This window comes from Chiroxiphia lanceolata, chromosome 2, assembly GCF_009829145.1.
Source record: "Chiroxiphia lanceolata isolate bChiLan1 chromosome 2, bChiLan1.pri, whole genome shotgun sequence".
NCBI classification, from domain to species: Eukaryota; Metazoa; Chordata; class Aves; order Passeriformes; family Pipridae; genus Chiroxiphia; species Chiroxiphia lanceolata.
In genome coordinates this window covers 7,533,269-7,550,397 of record NC_045638.1, presented here as the reverse complement: position 1 = coordinate 7,550,397, position 17,129 = coordinate 7,533,269, and the positions used below count along the sequence as shown (strand labels likewise).

Here is a 17,129-nt window from a genome sequence, read left to right as displayed (position 1 = left end):
TTGTTAAAAGGCACCAAGTGTAGGTGGGCCATCTGCTACCCCATCTCCAAGTTCCAGATTTTATAAAAGCTGAGCCATACATCATCTTATCATTGGGGAAGGAGTAGGGAGTAAATGAGCTTTAACTCCTTTGCCTGCAACCGGATTCTTACACCTTTATTTTTACATGCTTGGACAATAATATTTTGCTTCTAGAAGCACATCCCAGGATTAAGTGCCAGAAAGTTTTGCAGAACAGGACTTCAGGATATCTATCAGTGTGAATTCTGTTATTACACAGAGTTATAAAGTCTTCCTGTTCATTCTATTTCGATACCACTTATAAACAGTGTTTTCCTATGACATTACCCCCAACGACCATACTAATTTTTACTGGTAATACATAATACAACTTCTTTTTTTAATACTTGCAATAATGAACAAATAAAATACTATTTGCCAGGTATAAAAAAATTAGGAACATCTGTGCCTATATATCTTTGGTTTTAGTGGGCCACTCTCACTGCACTTCCAGGTCTGCTCTTCTTAGACCTAAGATAGAGTTGTTCTTTCAATTTACAAAGCTGATACTTTTGTTTTTGTGACTAAGCCATATAAACATCAAACTTCTGCTGCAGATGAATAAACTGAACATTAAACATGCTGCAATTACCCAACAGAAGGGTTTCTTTTAACACTGTTATTGTTGTAACAAAGGTTAAATGATTAAGTCGAGTAATATTCATAATCCTTACAGACATAATGGAATTCTGCAAGTTTCTACAACTTGTTACTTCACTTTAGTAAGCAATGGTAGCATTCTAGAAAAAAATACAGATAATGAACCAAAATGCAGATCTTAATGAAGTAAAATAAGTTCCACTTTCAATACAATCAAACTTCCAAAGTAAAAACAATATATTTTAAAGCCATTACCTCTTTGGCTCTCTGTACAGCATCACTTGGAGGATTCCTGATTTGTGGTGAAGATTTTGTGTTTATTTTGTCATAAAGCTGAAATAACAAGAAAACAAACTACTGAAATCATATGCTACTTTAAAATAAATTGGTGAGTGCTTACAATAGCCTGCCTATGTTACCAGGATTAGGATGATTATTAAACTGCAAAACCCACAGATGTTTTGTATACAAAATCTAGCAGCTTAGGGTTTTGGCTTTTCATTTTTAAACATTTCCTGATTTGAACAGTGCCATAGATTCAGAGTTCATAGGATGACATGGGAAAGTTCAAGAGGTTAAGGGATTCTGCAAACCTCCCATGCCTTTTCCACAGATTTACAGAAACTATATTCTTCTACTAGAAGTATTCCTATGAATCTTGAAAAAATGCTGTAAATCATACATTATGCTGTAAAAACAAATTAATCTGCATATCCCACTTGTCTCAATAAATCAAACCACTGAACATTTTGAACAGTAATTTAAATAAACCTCAGGATATGGGAAAATGCTCTTAAAGATAGAACCCTACAAAAGCCAAAGACTTGGGACAAGAGAAAAACAAGCCTTCCAAGAAGGGGTGCTCACAAAAAAGAGTACACTTATTTTATTTGTATCTTCCACTGAACAGATGAATGCCAATGTATTTAAAAAGGCTACTGTAAACCTTCCAGGTTCATTATTTTTTTAAAAAAACTTCTAAAACCCATACAACTATGTAAAACACCATAGGAAAAAGAACTTCAGTTTCAAACTAGAGATAGATATTACAGGTTCTTTTTCATACAAATCTTACAGATTTTGCAAGTTTTAAAGGAATATAAGTATACTTAAGAATAAGCAGGCACTGTAATAGGCAGTATTTTCAAATAAAAATATTTTGGCTTACATTTTAAACAATATAAAGATGGTCATACCTGTAATTATTTCTTATTTATGTTAGACTAGTTCTTTGAAAGACAGAAAAAAGACACAAATAACTCTTTTTAGAAAATCACAAATTTTTATTACACCACAATGAGGGCGGTGTAACTGCAACAACTTGGCCAGGGGAGTTGGGGAATCTCTCAACTTTGGAAATACTCAACATGCAACTGAAATTAAAAACAGTGTATGCACTGTATTCAAAATACAAAAGAGACTCCAGAACCTTAATCAAATCCTAACATTGTAAAGGATGAGTTGACAAGAACCCCCCATTTAGGCTGCTCAGCAAGGAGTTCTCAGGAGCTCCCTCTGTGAAGCCACAGCCACAGCTCCACTGTTTGGCTTAGAATGACCTTGGATGTTTGAAAAAGGGAATCTTGTAAGGATACAGAATTGCTTTCTTCTCTTTCTCACATGAAACACCATTCAGTTTTAGAAGATACGTAAATTGCTATAAATGCAATCCAACACAATCATAATTTTCCTGTGTTAACAATTCAATGCACATGTTGAACATTTCACCATGATTTGTTACTTTTTCTTAAATAAGTAAAGACAAACTACCCAACTCCAACAACTCCGAATTATTAAGTATCACACTTATATACCTGTTAGGAAACTGCATCAAGCACAGTTTAGTGAGCAAAGTGCAACAGAAAATGCACGATACCCAACATGAATATTACTGAATGTCTTTTTCTAAAAGTCACACATACATACTGTTTAAGTTTAATGAAATTACAGAAAAGTTACCATGAAAATATTTTTACTAGTTATTTTCTAGCTAGCAAGGGTCGAAAATCTAAGTCACTGAAATTGCTGATTTCCCTCAAGTCATTATGTTACTGTGACCCAAAACCACCAGCCGTTTACAGAAATAATTTTCTCTCAGGATCATGGGAGAGTTATCTTTAGAGATTAGGAAGGAGGCAAAAAAGAAAGCAGAGAGCAGAGTTCCTCTAAGAATGTTTAGAAAAAAAAAATCAAGGCAAAGTTCAGACTAAACAAGGGTGTATTTATTTTTCTGTAGCTCCTTCATGCTGAGACAGGGCAATTAAATCATCTTCCAGGACTGCTACTTACTGAGATTTGCTTCCAAGGCACCAAACTATTAGGAGGGACTCTGACAGAAAAACCTTCATATTTGCATTAAGGTTTAAAGCCAATACATTACTTAAGTCACATGATTGTGGAGGTAGAAGAGAGCCTCATCTAGAGAAAGGATGTGTTTCAGGTAGCTTCACTAGCACAAGTAGATATATTCTAATTCAAGTTAGTTCATGGAGTTTTCAGTTTACAAGGGGACCAGGCTACATATGGTAAGAGGAGTAAGGCTTATATTATGCATTAATGCACCAGTACTGTTGAAGAAGTCCCGCTTTCTTTGCAATCTTTGAAAAAAGACTGGTTTTGCAATACTTTTCAATATTTTTACACTTAAATGCTAACTGTAGCAGAAGCAACTTAGAATAAGGAATTTACTGTCATAATTCATCTCTGAAAACTACAAACTTCAAATCTTTGAAGGTAGAGGTTTCATTTAGACACATAAAAAAGAATAATAGTTCCCTCGGAGACAAGAATCCAACACATCTTTACATGAATGTTTTACAAAATGTGTAAGAAAACTCTGAATGAAACCTGTTTGCACACACCATAGATTTATGTATGTACTTCTGTGGTAGAGAACACATTCCTATGTGCAGTTAGCTACGCAATTTTAATCACAGAAAGCCTGTTTACAGTGCTGTCGCCTTTCAGCAGCCCTGGAAATTTGAGTCCTTCAGGGATCACACCAAAGGTGGTTTCTTGTGGTACAGAATGAACTGGCTCAATCTCCACTGTTCTCAACAGAATGCATTTCTATGTAATACCAACAGACTTACAGCAGGACAAAATCTGTATGTGCCCTAATTATGGGCTTTCTTTTGCTGGAAGTGTCTATTTTCCAGCATGTAACTCTGCTCCCTCAGCCCAGGAGCCCAACTTCCAAAAATTTCACTCAGCAGTAAGCATAAACATAACAATTAAAAATTTCTAATAATTAAAAGAAATTGTTGTAAAATACAACAGCATTTGTAACGTTTGGCATTTCCAGACTTTTGAATATTTTGCATCTCAGTATCACTCCTCAGCACAATAACAGCAGTTATTCTGCATTTGCTAGAAAGAAAATCAAAACTGAGAGCTTGCTCTAGATGATCTTAACAGTCCCAACTGATACATTAACAAAACTTGATATAACAAATATAAATTGACATTATAGCTAATAAACAACATAGTACTGCTTCTTAAAAAGACAAGTTTTGATTTAAATGTTGCATGCTAGAACACAAATGAAGAGAATACCCACAAGCTGTAAAGCAGTGCTGCTATCAGTTCCCCAGCTTTTGCAGAGAGAGACTTTTTGTCTTCTGCCTGTATAAAGGGAACTCGTTTCTGCTGATATTTAAAGCAGACAGACCAAAGCCTAATCCACAATCAGGCAGGCGAGACAAAACAACAAACTCCTCTTCTGACTAGTTTTTCAGATGTGCAGAAATTCTTTTTTAACCATTTCCTGCAAGAGGAGTCAGAATACTGTCCCAACACAACTCCCATTCAATGTCCCACTGAAAAATGTAGATATGTCACAAGTAGCAGAAATTTAGCCTCACTGCCTCATTTAGTCTTGAATGTGGTCAAAGTGAGATCACACAGTGAAATCAGTAAGTATTCTACCTATCCAAAATCTGGAAGTTTCTGTGAGGCAAATCAGAAACTTGTTAAAACAAGACCTACTGAACTGCTAGAGTGAAACCACCTACCATCTTTCAACACAAATACACATTTTGTGGGATTCAGTTGCAATTCAGACAGATACTGGGTTGCCAACCTTACATATTAAATTCCCAAACTGAAACATCTAAAAGTAATCATTAAAATATGTCCTTATATATTTTTTTGCTTTCTGAACAATTTAACCACATGCAACACAGTGATATTAGAGGGCTGCTTTTCATCACTTTTAGGTTTTTGTACCATCTAAAAAATTCTCATTTGGGGGTGCTGCCTCTTGCACAGAAACATTTACTAACAAACAGGCTTGCTGTTACTTCCCACAGCTCCCTATCCTGGTTCTCCATTTACCCCTGAGGTTTCATGTATTGCAAGTCTGAAAGAAATCCACGATCCACTGAATGAAATAATATTCACAAGCAGTAATATCAAAGAAGGGCTAAAATTAAAGAGCCAATTAGATAATTGCTAGACCACTTCTTTCTTTCTTCTGCCTGTTCTGTTTCACATCTCCTTTTCCATGCAGAACATTGTAACATTCCCATGAGTGCCTCTTTCCTTGGGATTCTAAGCTCTCAAAGAAACACATCCCTGAAACTATCAATTCCTACTGGAAAACACACTGAGTAACAAGGTCACAGTCACCAGAGGTTTTATCTTCAACTTTGTTTAAAGACAGTTTGCTCTTTTAAACCCTCTGTTTTTCACTGCTAATGATTGTGCCTGAAGCTCTCTGGTGCCACTTCAGCATCTGAGACCTAACATTTACTTCCCAGTGTAATTCCACAGCACAGGTTACACTCCCATCCCATATCCAAGTCCAAGGCATATTCAAGACTCTACTTTGTACTTCCATAGCATTATAGGTTACAGCCCTCCACAGCTTCAAACCTTCTCCTGTGTGACACACAAGTTGCAGAATAGGAGCATGATCAACCTTTGCATTCCAGCATCTTAGTAAAACACAAATGGTCAAGGTTCATTCTGCTGAGGATGAACATAACTTAAAAGACAGAAGGTGAGAGATATGGTATCTGTTTAATTAAGGTGGAAACATGAAATGATTGTAGGTTTCCTTTCAGAGGGAAAGCACATGCCCCCAACTCCTAAGAAGTGCACAGCCAAAGGACCGTGCAGCATTTCCTTTGTAGTAATCCAGTGAGTAAAAAAGAATCCAGAAAGCATTTTTATTGCCTTCACAGTGTCTGTCTATTAGTTACAATTTGGTTACACGACAGCTGGAAGGAAAGGTCACAGGCCTCCACCGGTGTCAGCAACAGGGAAAGACGTCCTGTGGCATTACCTGCACTATCACTCAGTATTTTATTATCTAAATTTTGCATTGACATATTTTGTATGCTTGGAAACACCAGGGGAACTAGAAGGTTAAGGTATAGAACACTGAGAAGATTTTGCATTCTGTTACATAGCTAAATGTTGTATCTATCTTTTTATCAAAACCTTAAAAAGTGAAAATGTGTCCAAGTTAAATTCTCTCAAAAGGTTCTAATGCTGCAGTAGAACTGCAGTAGTGCTGAACTGTGGGGAAATCACATGAAGCTCAATCTGAAACTAGGACTACACAAATCTGTGCAGCTCCACACACTGAACCCACTGTGCTGATGTACATGGGCGTGGCCATTTTTTAACTGTTATTTCTTATTTTGCTAGTTTGGACAGGTAGCAATTTTAGCATTTAATGATAAAGCAAATATTTCTACTTATGCATATTATGTGGCTTTTTACAGTCTTCATAGAGCAATAAATATTTTTACAGTTTGTTCTAAATCAATCTTTGATCTAATTTTATTTTTTAAAACTGATACAGCTTAAAGCAGATTCAAGGACACATTTATGCTTATACTAGTTCAGACCCCATGGTCAAGTGTCAAGAGGTTCAGTAATATCTGATTTGTATATTCTATTTCTTTGCAAGGGGCTAAGTTCTTACTTCCAGTGTACATGAACTACAAACAAATTTTGGCTCTATTGTAGAATATATTCCTTTTTAGCAGAAACTATCAAGTGCTATGCACTTACTCAAGCCTTAGCACTTCAGAGGTAAATTATCTGAGGAAAGGACTATATTTTTACAAAATAAACTGCAGGGTATGTGCATTTTCACCCCCACAACTGTTATTTTAAATTGTGCCTCTTGATTTGCTTCACATTTACCAAGAAGGTTTCAATTAACCAATTTATTTCAACTTGTCTCACAGAAGCATTGATAATGAAGTTATGCTACTCCTCAAAATCACACAAGACATTTTTCATTCTATTTAATTTCAGGTAGCCCTAAGTGCTTCACTCACGTATATTGAGTCCAGACTCCAGTGTCTGACAGGATTATGTTTCACTATCAACTAGGACTCTACCCTAGTAATTTGTCTCATATCTTAGGAAAAACCCACATTAATTTTCATCATGAAGATTTTTATTGACTGCAGAAGCTGCAGTTCTCAACAAGTGACAGTAGATGTTAAAGACATGCCAGGCACATGTAACATAGCTTTATGAAGTGGAAGAGGTTGCAGTTTAGCACAATGCCAGATCATAAGTGATACGTGTAGGAAAACGTATGTTCTCTCAAATTGTAAAGTGTGGTAAGAAAAGCCCAGGATAATCTTAATAAACACACGCTGCACTTCAAAGTTACAACCCAAAACTTATTTAGATTTCAGTAGATCGAATATGATGTTTTCCTACCTCCTCAAAGGAGGTTAGACCTCTTCAACTTCTGTTGCCATGAGCTGACTGCAGATACCCAGGGTACCCTCCGGTCCTCCACTACACACAAGACATCCTCAGTACGCCACCTAATCCCTTCTGTTCCAGGAACTCTCTGCCACAAGTCCCTCTGGCTGGTTTTTTTTGTTTTTTTTTTTTTTTTTTTTTTTTTGGGTCTCAACTCAATTCCTGTATCATAAATCAGATTTTAATCTGTTCACATTGCAAATGTTTTGACTTCTTCTGCAAAGATGAAATACATAAAACTAGGATGAAATAAAGGTACTGCTTTGCACATGGCAGTGCCAAGAAAACTAGCACAGCAATTGGAAAACCAATACAGTGAAGTTCAAAGATCCCAATAAAACCCCCCCCTCACTCTTGTTCTGGAATGTCCTAGAAGTACTGTTGTGAAAGATGGGCTTACACCATTATTTCACAAGGTACTTTAACAGATTAATAATTTCAAGGACACAAAATCCCATTATCCTACTTTTCTGCATCAGATATCTGATATAGAAGCTGATCTTAAAAAAACCAAGGCAAAACAGCTTTTAAAGATGACACCAAACAGCTGATCAGATAAAAGTAAATAAAAAAGACATTGAGATGCTGGAGCATGTCCAGAGAAGGGCAACAAAGCTGGTGAGGGGTCTATGAGGAGCAGCTGAGGGAGCTGGGAGCGTTCAGCCAGGAGAAAAGGAGGCTCAGGGTGGACCTTATTGCTCTCTACAGCAACCTGAAAGGAGGTTGTGACCAGGTGGGGGTTGGTTTCTTCCCCCAGGTAACAAGTGGTAGGACAAGAGGAAAAAACCTCAGGTTGCACGAGGGGAGGTTTCAACTGGATATCAGGAAAAATTTCTTCACTGAAAGGGTTGTCAAAAGCACTGGAACAGGCTGCCTGGGGAAGTGGTGGAATCACCAGCCCTGGAGGTATTTAAAAGACGTGTAGATGTGGCACTTGGGAATGTGGTCTAGTGATGGACTTGGCAGTGCTGCGTTAATGGCTGGACTTGATGATTTTAAAGGTCTTTTCCAACCTAAATGATTCAATAACCACCAGGGAAAACCAAGTCCTCAATACAGAAAGGCTTTAAAAAGAGTGTTCCATGGACAACACCTTGATACAACCCACAGAATAAACTTTGCTCACATCTTCCCCCCCTCCCTGCTTCCAGCACGGAGTAATGACCAACAGCAGGAACTGCAGACTCAGGTTAGGCCTACATGGGCTTCATTTCCAATTCAATCAGTTGAATTAACTCGTCACTGTTAGTTCATCACCCTGAAGAAGAGAATGCTAATGACCACGAACCTCACTTCAGGGGGATAAAGAATCCTTAAAAGTAGTTAAATCCACAATGGTTACAGCAGGTTGGTGAAGAACACAGCTTCTCACCTGCTTTGTGATATGGAGCATCTCTCGCACCAGGAGGGGATAATGCTGGAGTTAACAACCCTTTTTGTTTCTCCCTATTCATGTAAATTTTTTGCAATGATATACTGAGAATAAAAATGAACTGTAATGAGATCACTAGTACCTAGAAGAGCCAACATGCACCAGCCAAGTACTTGAAGAACTGGAAGCAGGAGGCAGCAAGGTCTGACTGACTTCAAAGGCAGAAGCAGAGCTTACTGGGCTGTAAGTATATTGCCTTTGGGTTTTTTAATGTAAAATAAGTGTAGACTGAAGAAAGCTCCCAGCACTAACAAAGCTGAAGTACTATTCAAGATTTGTGGACTGTATCACAGGTGCTGTAGCATTTCTTTATTTTTGTAATTTCTCAGAGTTAAGTCCCAAGCTCCTGGAGAAATAATAAATCTGAAAGTCTGAAGCTTTATAAGGAAAAAAAAAAACTAAACATGACATGTAGCCCTTAGAGTTAAAAAGGAACTGAATCTAACCTGAACTACACATAACATAATAATAAGTGAAGAAAATGCAGAAAGTCGAATGTGAAAATGATCTTTTTTCTCTCAAGACAGTATCAGTGAGGTTAATTAAATGTTCTACAAGTGGCAAGAGTAAGATTTTAGTGTTCTTTGACATATCAGCCCCCTCCATAACTTAAAAATACACTGTAATCATGGGAATTTTTAATTCCACATACAAAAAAGAGTCTAGGGATTTATGCTTTTGGAGAAAGATGTGTTGCTGCACACAGACAAGCACAGACACAATGACACACCATCGACACAGGGAAGATGACATTAGGTCAAGAGGAATGGGCTAAGTAGTGCAATTCCCATCTAAAGCACACACTTTATTAAGCTGAATTTCACTTGATGATTCACCACACCAGTATGAAGCCTATAAATACTCAAAATGACAGAACATTAGGTAAAAAGAAAACAGGTTAAGTGTAGCAAAGTAACTATCACACTGTCATGCAAACTCACACAGAATTTTGCATTGTTGGAAAGCGGTGGATAAATAAATATCTGAAAAATTATTCTCAGTCAATATGAAAGTTACTGTTGGCTCTTATTTGTATTAATCTTGGGTTTAAGAGACCAACTCATCTATTACTATTATATATTATAAAAGTATGGAACAACAATGCTTTCTGCTCAGAAGATGAAATATAAGGCAAATCCCCTGTATAAATTTGCACAGCAGAGAAACAGGAAGAACAAGGAAACACCGAGATGATGCTGACTGGCACAGTGATCTACCTACCTACCCAGTAACACAGGAGACGAAAAGCAGAGATATGGAGTTGAAAATGGAAGGTATTTTAGAGAATGATTATGAAATAATGCAGAAGAAATTCTAGAATAGCCTCTGCTTTCAGTGTTCTTTCATACAGAGCTTCTAAAGAAGTTACCTTTCAGAGTACAAACGGACTGCACTGGTGATGATGATCCAGCCCACCTGCTGAAGGAATTCTTCAAACAGTTCTCCCTAAGGCTTGGCCATTGTTCCTTCTGTACTACTTGGGAAAGGAGTTTCCACTGCAAGGTGGGACAGTCCCTCCCACTCCCTGGGGCTGTGCTGCCTCTGCTGGACTGGGATAAGAGCCAGACTTGACTCCCCAAATAGCAAGGTGCTTTTCTGCCAACATAGTTTCCTTTTCTTTTTTTTAGCAAGTATTTTCCATTTGCTTTTGCCTTATAAACATATGAAATAAAGGATAATTAAAAATACGAAAAGGTGTTATAAAAATGATAGAGAATTCACTCAAGCATAACATGTTCTGAGGGAGTTTAAGCAAGATGTGTAACGTGTAACACACTTTCTGATCTGCTTTTGCAAAAGAAAAGCATTCATGATTCACTAAAACGTGTTCCCCTTATAAGTTTTAGCATAATCAGTATTTAAGAGAGTAAGGACCAATGTGGATCCAAAAAACCTTGAACCACACTATACGATTCACATAGAAAGTCATCCTTATTCAAATCAAAACATAGTGAAATTAGATGATTGATGAAAATACTTAAACTTTTTATACACAGCTGCTGTTTTTATTTTATTTTTCTGTATAATATGATAGATATTCCATCAGTCTGTTCATGATTTATAGCAAAAGAAAGGAAGAAGAAAATGAAAGCATCCTGAAAATAAAAAACAAAATGTTTTTTGCTTTGTGTTTTCTTTATTTTTTTTATTCCAAAGTATATAATAAAGTTGTTAAAATAATACACCTTGCTCAGAAAAGAGCAAAACAGGGAAAGGTACATGAAGAGTTTAAAGTATTTTCAAATAGAGAACTTTAGTATCAGCAATGGCTGGACACTGCTGAATAACTGCAACTTTTACAAAAGACATTCAAATTTACTGTGCCAACATCCAGCACCGAGAGGATAAACAGAGCAAACCAAAATAAATCCAGCAGAAAGCTTCAGCCAACCATGTAAGAAGCTAAACTGAGGTTCCAATAACATTCATTCTAGCAAAAGAGAAAATATGTTTCCTTAAAAGTCTGGACTTCAGGACCAAATCTGTTTGGGTGACTGACTTCAAAAGAAATCCTAAGGAAACTCTGAAGTGTGCACAGATGCATATTCCTTTGAAACATTACCAGTAGCAACAAGGGATAACACACATAAAAAATGAGATTCTCTTGAAAAATCAGTATGCCTTAAATATATGCACTGAGAATATAAATTAAACTCAAAATAAAAGAAGTGGCTGCACATATAGATATGATACAAATGGCTACTCCAAATTTTATTTAACCTCATTTACTTAAAACCACACGTGTGTAATGTGTTAAGCCAGTAAAAGGTAAAATAAACTTCCTTAAAAGCTCGTAACCCTTCTATCACAGATACACTTGCAGAAATAACAACACCTACCTTAACGATTCCATCTATGTAACAAACTTCTTAAATTAACAGCCAAAGATACCAGCCTAGAGAACTATCTGCCTGAGGACAGACAGATGCAGACAAAGCCAGTAGCACAGAGAGGCCCCAGTCACACAAAAGCTGATATTGTTCTCCTGCTGAGCAAAAATCTCCCTTGTAAATGAACGACATCTGCATTCAGAATCACCCACAGAAAGCGTCCCTGGAGAGGAGACCAAACTGCTTGACTCAACAGGAGAATGATTTCTCTTGTCTCCTTCAATGTAGGCAGCTGCATGAAACAGCAGCTTCTGGTTTTGCATTTTAGCAAACCCTCCTTCCTTTGATGCACAGATAGAGATGAAACATAAGTGTGAAGATCTCCCTCATTAGGCACAGCCTTGAAGCCCGCTATACTTTTCAAAACAAATAATCACTAAAATCTTTTGTCATGATACAGAACAACAAATGTCTCCAAAATTAGTAACCTCTTCACATTTCTTTCCAACTTCTTTATCAGTACTGCTGACATAAGTCAGCAATGTCTCCCAGGATCTCTTTCATGACAGTCAATAAAAAAATAATTTAATTCAAGCATTTGATAAGGCTTCTAAAAATCTGTCAGGGGTAATAAAAAAACTGCTTCACTACTTAAATTTAACTCTGTTTTTCCATAAAGTTATTTATATACTTTACTACATTCTTTATCATCTAAATTGGATACCAGAATGAAATAGCCTATAAATAAAGCTTTACACAGTCATAAACCCAGACAGTTCTAAGTCACATACAGGAATGTCCTACATCATTCACCAAAATTTTGATCATCACATTTCTGACAGAAGTAAAAAAAAATAAAACTCACCCCAAATTAGTCTTTTATTTTACAAGAAAGACCAATTACTAAACAATAAATTTTTAAGATAGTATTTCTAAATGGTTGTTTCTAGAAGGGCCTTTATTCTCCTCATTAAACAAAATTAAGTTTTTAATAATGAATTGTGTAACTTCTGTGCACAAATAAACCACTCGAAACAATAGCAGGATTCTGTAAAATGAAGAAAAAGACACACAATGAAACTATTCAATAAGCCTACATCAGGATATGCTGCTGTATTGCAGGATTTGGCCCAGAGTGAATATACACTACTTTCTAAGTAGCTGGCATCTTTTTTCCCCTTGTTTCGAACAGCTTTGGCACTCAAGTAAACCGGAAGAGAGTCTTAAGACAGCAATCACAACAGACATACAAAAATGAATAAATGGAAAACAATCGACGGGATGATGCCTTCTATGGCCTTCAGAGGTGCCTGTCCTCATAACACCTAAGTTAATGAATTACTGAGAAAGAAGACTGTTATTTTGTGATCTGAAAAAAACCCAACACGTGGGTAAACCTGCACCCTTAACACAAAGATTGCCCTTTCTCATTTAGCCTTCAGAAAAAGTGTTAGTTCAGAAGCAAAATAAGGTATTTCAGCAGCAGGCATCATCTACCCTCATGTGCCTAATCTAAAAATAAGGAGAACTCCTGAGAATGAGTAGGAACATGAGAACAAATTTAACTGTGGAAAACGGCCACAGAAGAGGAACAGTAGTTTAATGCCAAGTGATAGCCACAACTTCACAACAGATTAGAGAATCCCTACTTAGTGGAATATAATGCTTCCCAGGTTACTTGGTCTGGTGGCTTCAGTAGCCCCAAATACTCTGAGAGGAATAAAGAGTTTTCCTGACAGAACTTCATCAAAGTACAGTTGATGAATTTTTCACAGATCTGAGAGAGAAACTGGAATAGTATCAATTAATAAACAGAAACCAATCTCCCACATTCAAGTTACGGACATGAAGAAGTTACCCTTCCAAATAACACTGTCTGTAATTTGCTTCAGTCTTTCAAATATGTATTGCATGACACTCAAACCTGTTATAATTTAATTTCCTATTATTCTAATTGAAGTATCTTTGCAAAGATTCTATCATCCCCCCTCAACATAGCACAATAAAAAAAAAATGCTTTTTGATAGCATTTTATTCTCACAGATATGTTATTAAAATGGGCAATGAAATGCATCCCTGCCTGTGTAAGAGAACAACCATGACAAAGAATGGGAAAACTGAACAGTTTTTTCTTGTTTAAAAAGCTACAACACACCATTACAGAAATAACAGGTCATGGATGAAATACTATAAACCAGACTGTTACTGTCAAGGATAGAAAAAAGTAAAAGCATTGCAGAAGCATGAGTTAATGTCTGGTAGACCTGTCATACAGCAAAATACTTAAACCAAGGCCACGTGGTTTACAAAGCCAAAGAAGTTATATGATAACATAATAATGGTTAATAAATATCTAAAACCTTTCTGCATGAGTGACAGAAGTGTTTTGGTACTTATTACACTCATGTTATTCTACCTCTGTCCAGATTTTTTTATTTCTTGTTCATAGTGCCTGATCACCTTTCTATACTGCAGTCTGCAATATAAAAACAGTAATTTAAGCATCTGGAATGCAAGTTAGATGACTTTACACTGGGGAAAAAAAGATTCATACTTAAATGCAAATTGCAAGATGAGTTGTTGGAGACAATTCAGGAAAGTCATGAGCTCCTAGTCCCCTCTTCCTGCATGCTTCATGTAATTTTATCCAATGACTGTTCAATGTAAAATGCATAAACAGTTATCAAGAACAAAGATTAGAACTGTAGAGAGTTTGCCAGAGCAATGTCCTCATCACTTAACAGCTAACTAACTATCTCTGCTTCCCCAAGTCACACGAGCAGCTGTGGTGAGGGGAAGCTTTACCAGCAGCCTTGTGTTCCCAGGCAGACCAGTTCAGAATCCAGCAGCTGGGCCTGCTTCCAGAAGGAAGTATGTGTGGATCTGAATCCTTTAAACTTGAAGAATGCACAGAATTGAAGTGACCCACTATTCATTAATGAAATTATAAGAAGAGCACAAATCATCTACCACATTTTAAAGGGTTTGGACACCAAAGGACCCATGGCACCATTCATATTCAGATCATACCCCTGCAAAGCTGCATAGAGGACCTAAAGCATTCAACAATTTTTCAGAAACTCCTTAAAGTCTCTACAACCAGAATCATCTACCTGCAGATCAGAGAGCTGGAATGACTCCTGTTCCTGCAAGCCTTCCACAGGGTAAAAAGGCACTTCCACAGGCACTGTGTTAGATTTGTGATATTCACTAAGATATCCAAGCCATTCAATTTAAGACATGGTAATAAAATGGTCACCATCCACATGGGCATTTTGGTTTGATTCAGGAGTAAATTTTTGAAATTAATCTTCTGATTATGCCCACCTACCACATTCTTTGTTTTTCACCATATAGTGTTATGGTAACATATAGTGTTACCATACCATATTTACTCTCAAACAATACTAACATAGATGCTGTTCACCTACCAGTCCACAGGACTGCAGTATAGCCAGAATAAAGTAAAAGCTCTTAAGATACCCAAAGTCAACAATTGCTTTGTTCCACAAATCTGTTACTGTTGTGTTGCAGTACTTGCTAATGTGGACACAGCCTATGTCTCTGTGGATTTGGGTCCATCCTGAGTTTTTTTGCAGTGCATTGTGTAGATTGCTTTAGAAAAAGTTGGTCATGTCCGACAGTAAGTCCTCTATCTTCAACATCCCATATATCCCAGAAAAAACATCAGGGAAAGGTTCTTCTGCTACTTTTGGACCTTTATTTTAAACTCCAGTACTGTGTAGATACAGAAATCACTGACAGCATGATGTGCTTTTGAATTTGTTCTTCAGTGAGGGTTTTGGCACCGCTGTCTTATGGAGTAACAGCTCTTGTGAACCACAGAATAATAGAGATTTAAATAACTGAGCCTACTGTGTTCAAGTGTAGGAGAGAAATGAGCATATCCAGGTGTTTCACATAAAAAATGTCATACTTTTAAGAATATTCCTAAAACTGGTCTCAGATTAGTATATTAATTAAAATTAATTAAAATGAATCTGTATAAAGTTGCAATTCACCTTTAAAATAAAAACAAAAATCCAGTCCTTATCAAAAGAAAAAAAGCTATTCTAATGAAGTGTTTTAAAGCAGATCCATTAACTCAAATCAAGTCATTAACCACTCACATATTCTAAAATATTCTGTGTGCACAGTCCTAAAATGTATTTTTGTGTAAAGTGCTAGTTGATTGTTACATTCTACACCTAAATAAATTAATTTTGGTATGAAACAAAGAAAATATAATATACTTGGATTAAAACAAAATACTATCCAATGAACAACAGGTACAAACAAATTGTTTATCAAAGAAAACTTACATCTAGTAGTGTGTGAAGATGCTGATCCTGGAATACACTGTGAAGAAAATCTAAATCTTTTTCACTGCAGTCTGTAAGTGCATGAATTTCTTCCAGGCTGTCCAGCACCTGTGAGACTGCTCCTATGGGGCAATAAACAGGGAAAAAAAAGAGAATAAAAAATCAATAAAGCAAAGGCTCATGGTAAACTGAACTTTGGAAGAGGAAACTTTCACTTCATCTGGTACAACCGGAACAGGAACTTAAAAAAGCTGGAGTTTTTACAGGAAAAACTCACCGAATAAACTTTACATATATCAACAGTGCCCATATATAGTGTAATTATACATAAGAAATGGTTTAACAGGATAAAGTTTAAAACTTGATTTTTTTAAGCTTAGCTTTGTTCTATTTTAGCCTGTTTTCCAATGATGCCTTATGAAGTGACTTGGATTATGGGCCTGTCATCAGCATTCTTTCCCCAACCTTTCTTTCTTCCCTTTTTGAACTGCTGGCCAATTTCAAATACATATTGTAAAATTTTGAAACATCAGTAAAAATGATTTTGAAAAAAAAAATTTGAAAGAACCAATGTTTTCACAAATTCTTTTAAAATCAGCATCTGGATAGAGGAGGGAAGAGAAAGACCTGTCTGTGTCTTCCAGAGGACAAAAAAGGGCTGTACCATGAGCTCTGGGTTTTGTTCCATTTGTTCTGCTGGCCTGGTTATCTCAGACCCAGTTACAGCACTTGTTGCTTTTTGACCAGCATATTGCTTTGGGTCATAGGAAGATGGGGATGATTTTTATATGGCATGGGGGTGAAAAGAGAAGCAAGAGCTATGGAGACAAAAAAGGACAAATGGGAGGCTTTATGGAAGGTGGAAGTCCATGAGGAAAGTTGAACTCACAGCAGGGAAGGATACAGAAACACAACACAAATTCATAAATAATCAGCCCATAGTGGTTCTGTGTAAAACAATTTGTTTTAAAAATCAGGTATCAGTGGTGGCTGCCACCTGTGTCCATTACTAGAATGCCAACTTTGACTTATCTAAACACCCACAGACCACACCTTCAGTTTTTCCACAGTGGTGTAAGCATCTGAAAAGAGGACAGCACATCCAGTCTGCGTACCATGCCGGTGTCTGACAGTGAACTGCTGAAT

General features: G+C 36.7%; 1 protein-coding gene across 11 annotated transcripts in view; it reads right to left on the bottom strand.

Moving 5' to 3' along the window:
* Positions 1 to 17,129, bottom strand: part of CASK (calcium/calmodulin dependent serine protein kinase) — a 204,417-nt gene that overhangs the window by 44,916 nt on the left and 142,372 nt on the right. For all 11 annotated transcript variants that reach the window (XM_032678140.1, XM_032678141.1, XM_032678143.1 and 8 more), the window contains 2 exons: positions 15,984 to 16,105; positions 916 to 993 (listed from right to left, as the gene is read on the bottom strand). In XM_032678140.1, coding sequence (XP_032534031.1) covers positions 916 to 993; positions 15,984 to 16,105 — 200 coding nt within the window. The remainder of the gene's footprint in view (positions 1 to 915; positions 994 to 15,983; positions 16,106 to 17,129) is intronic.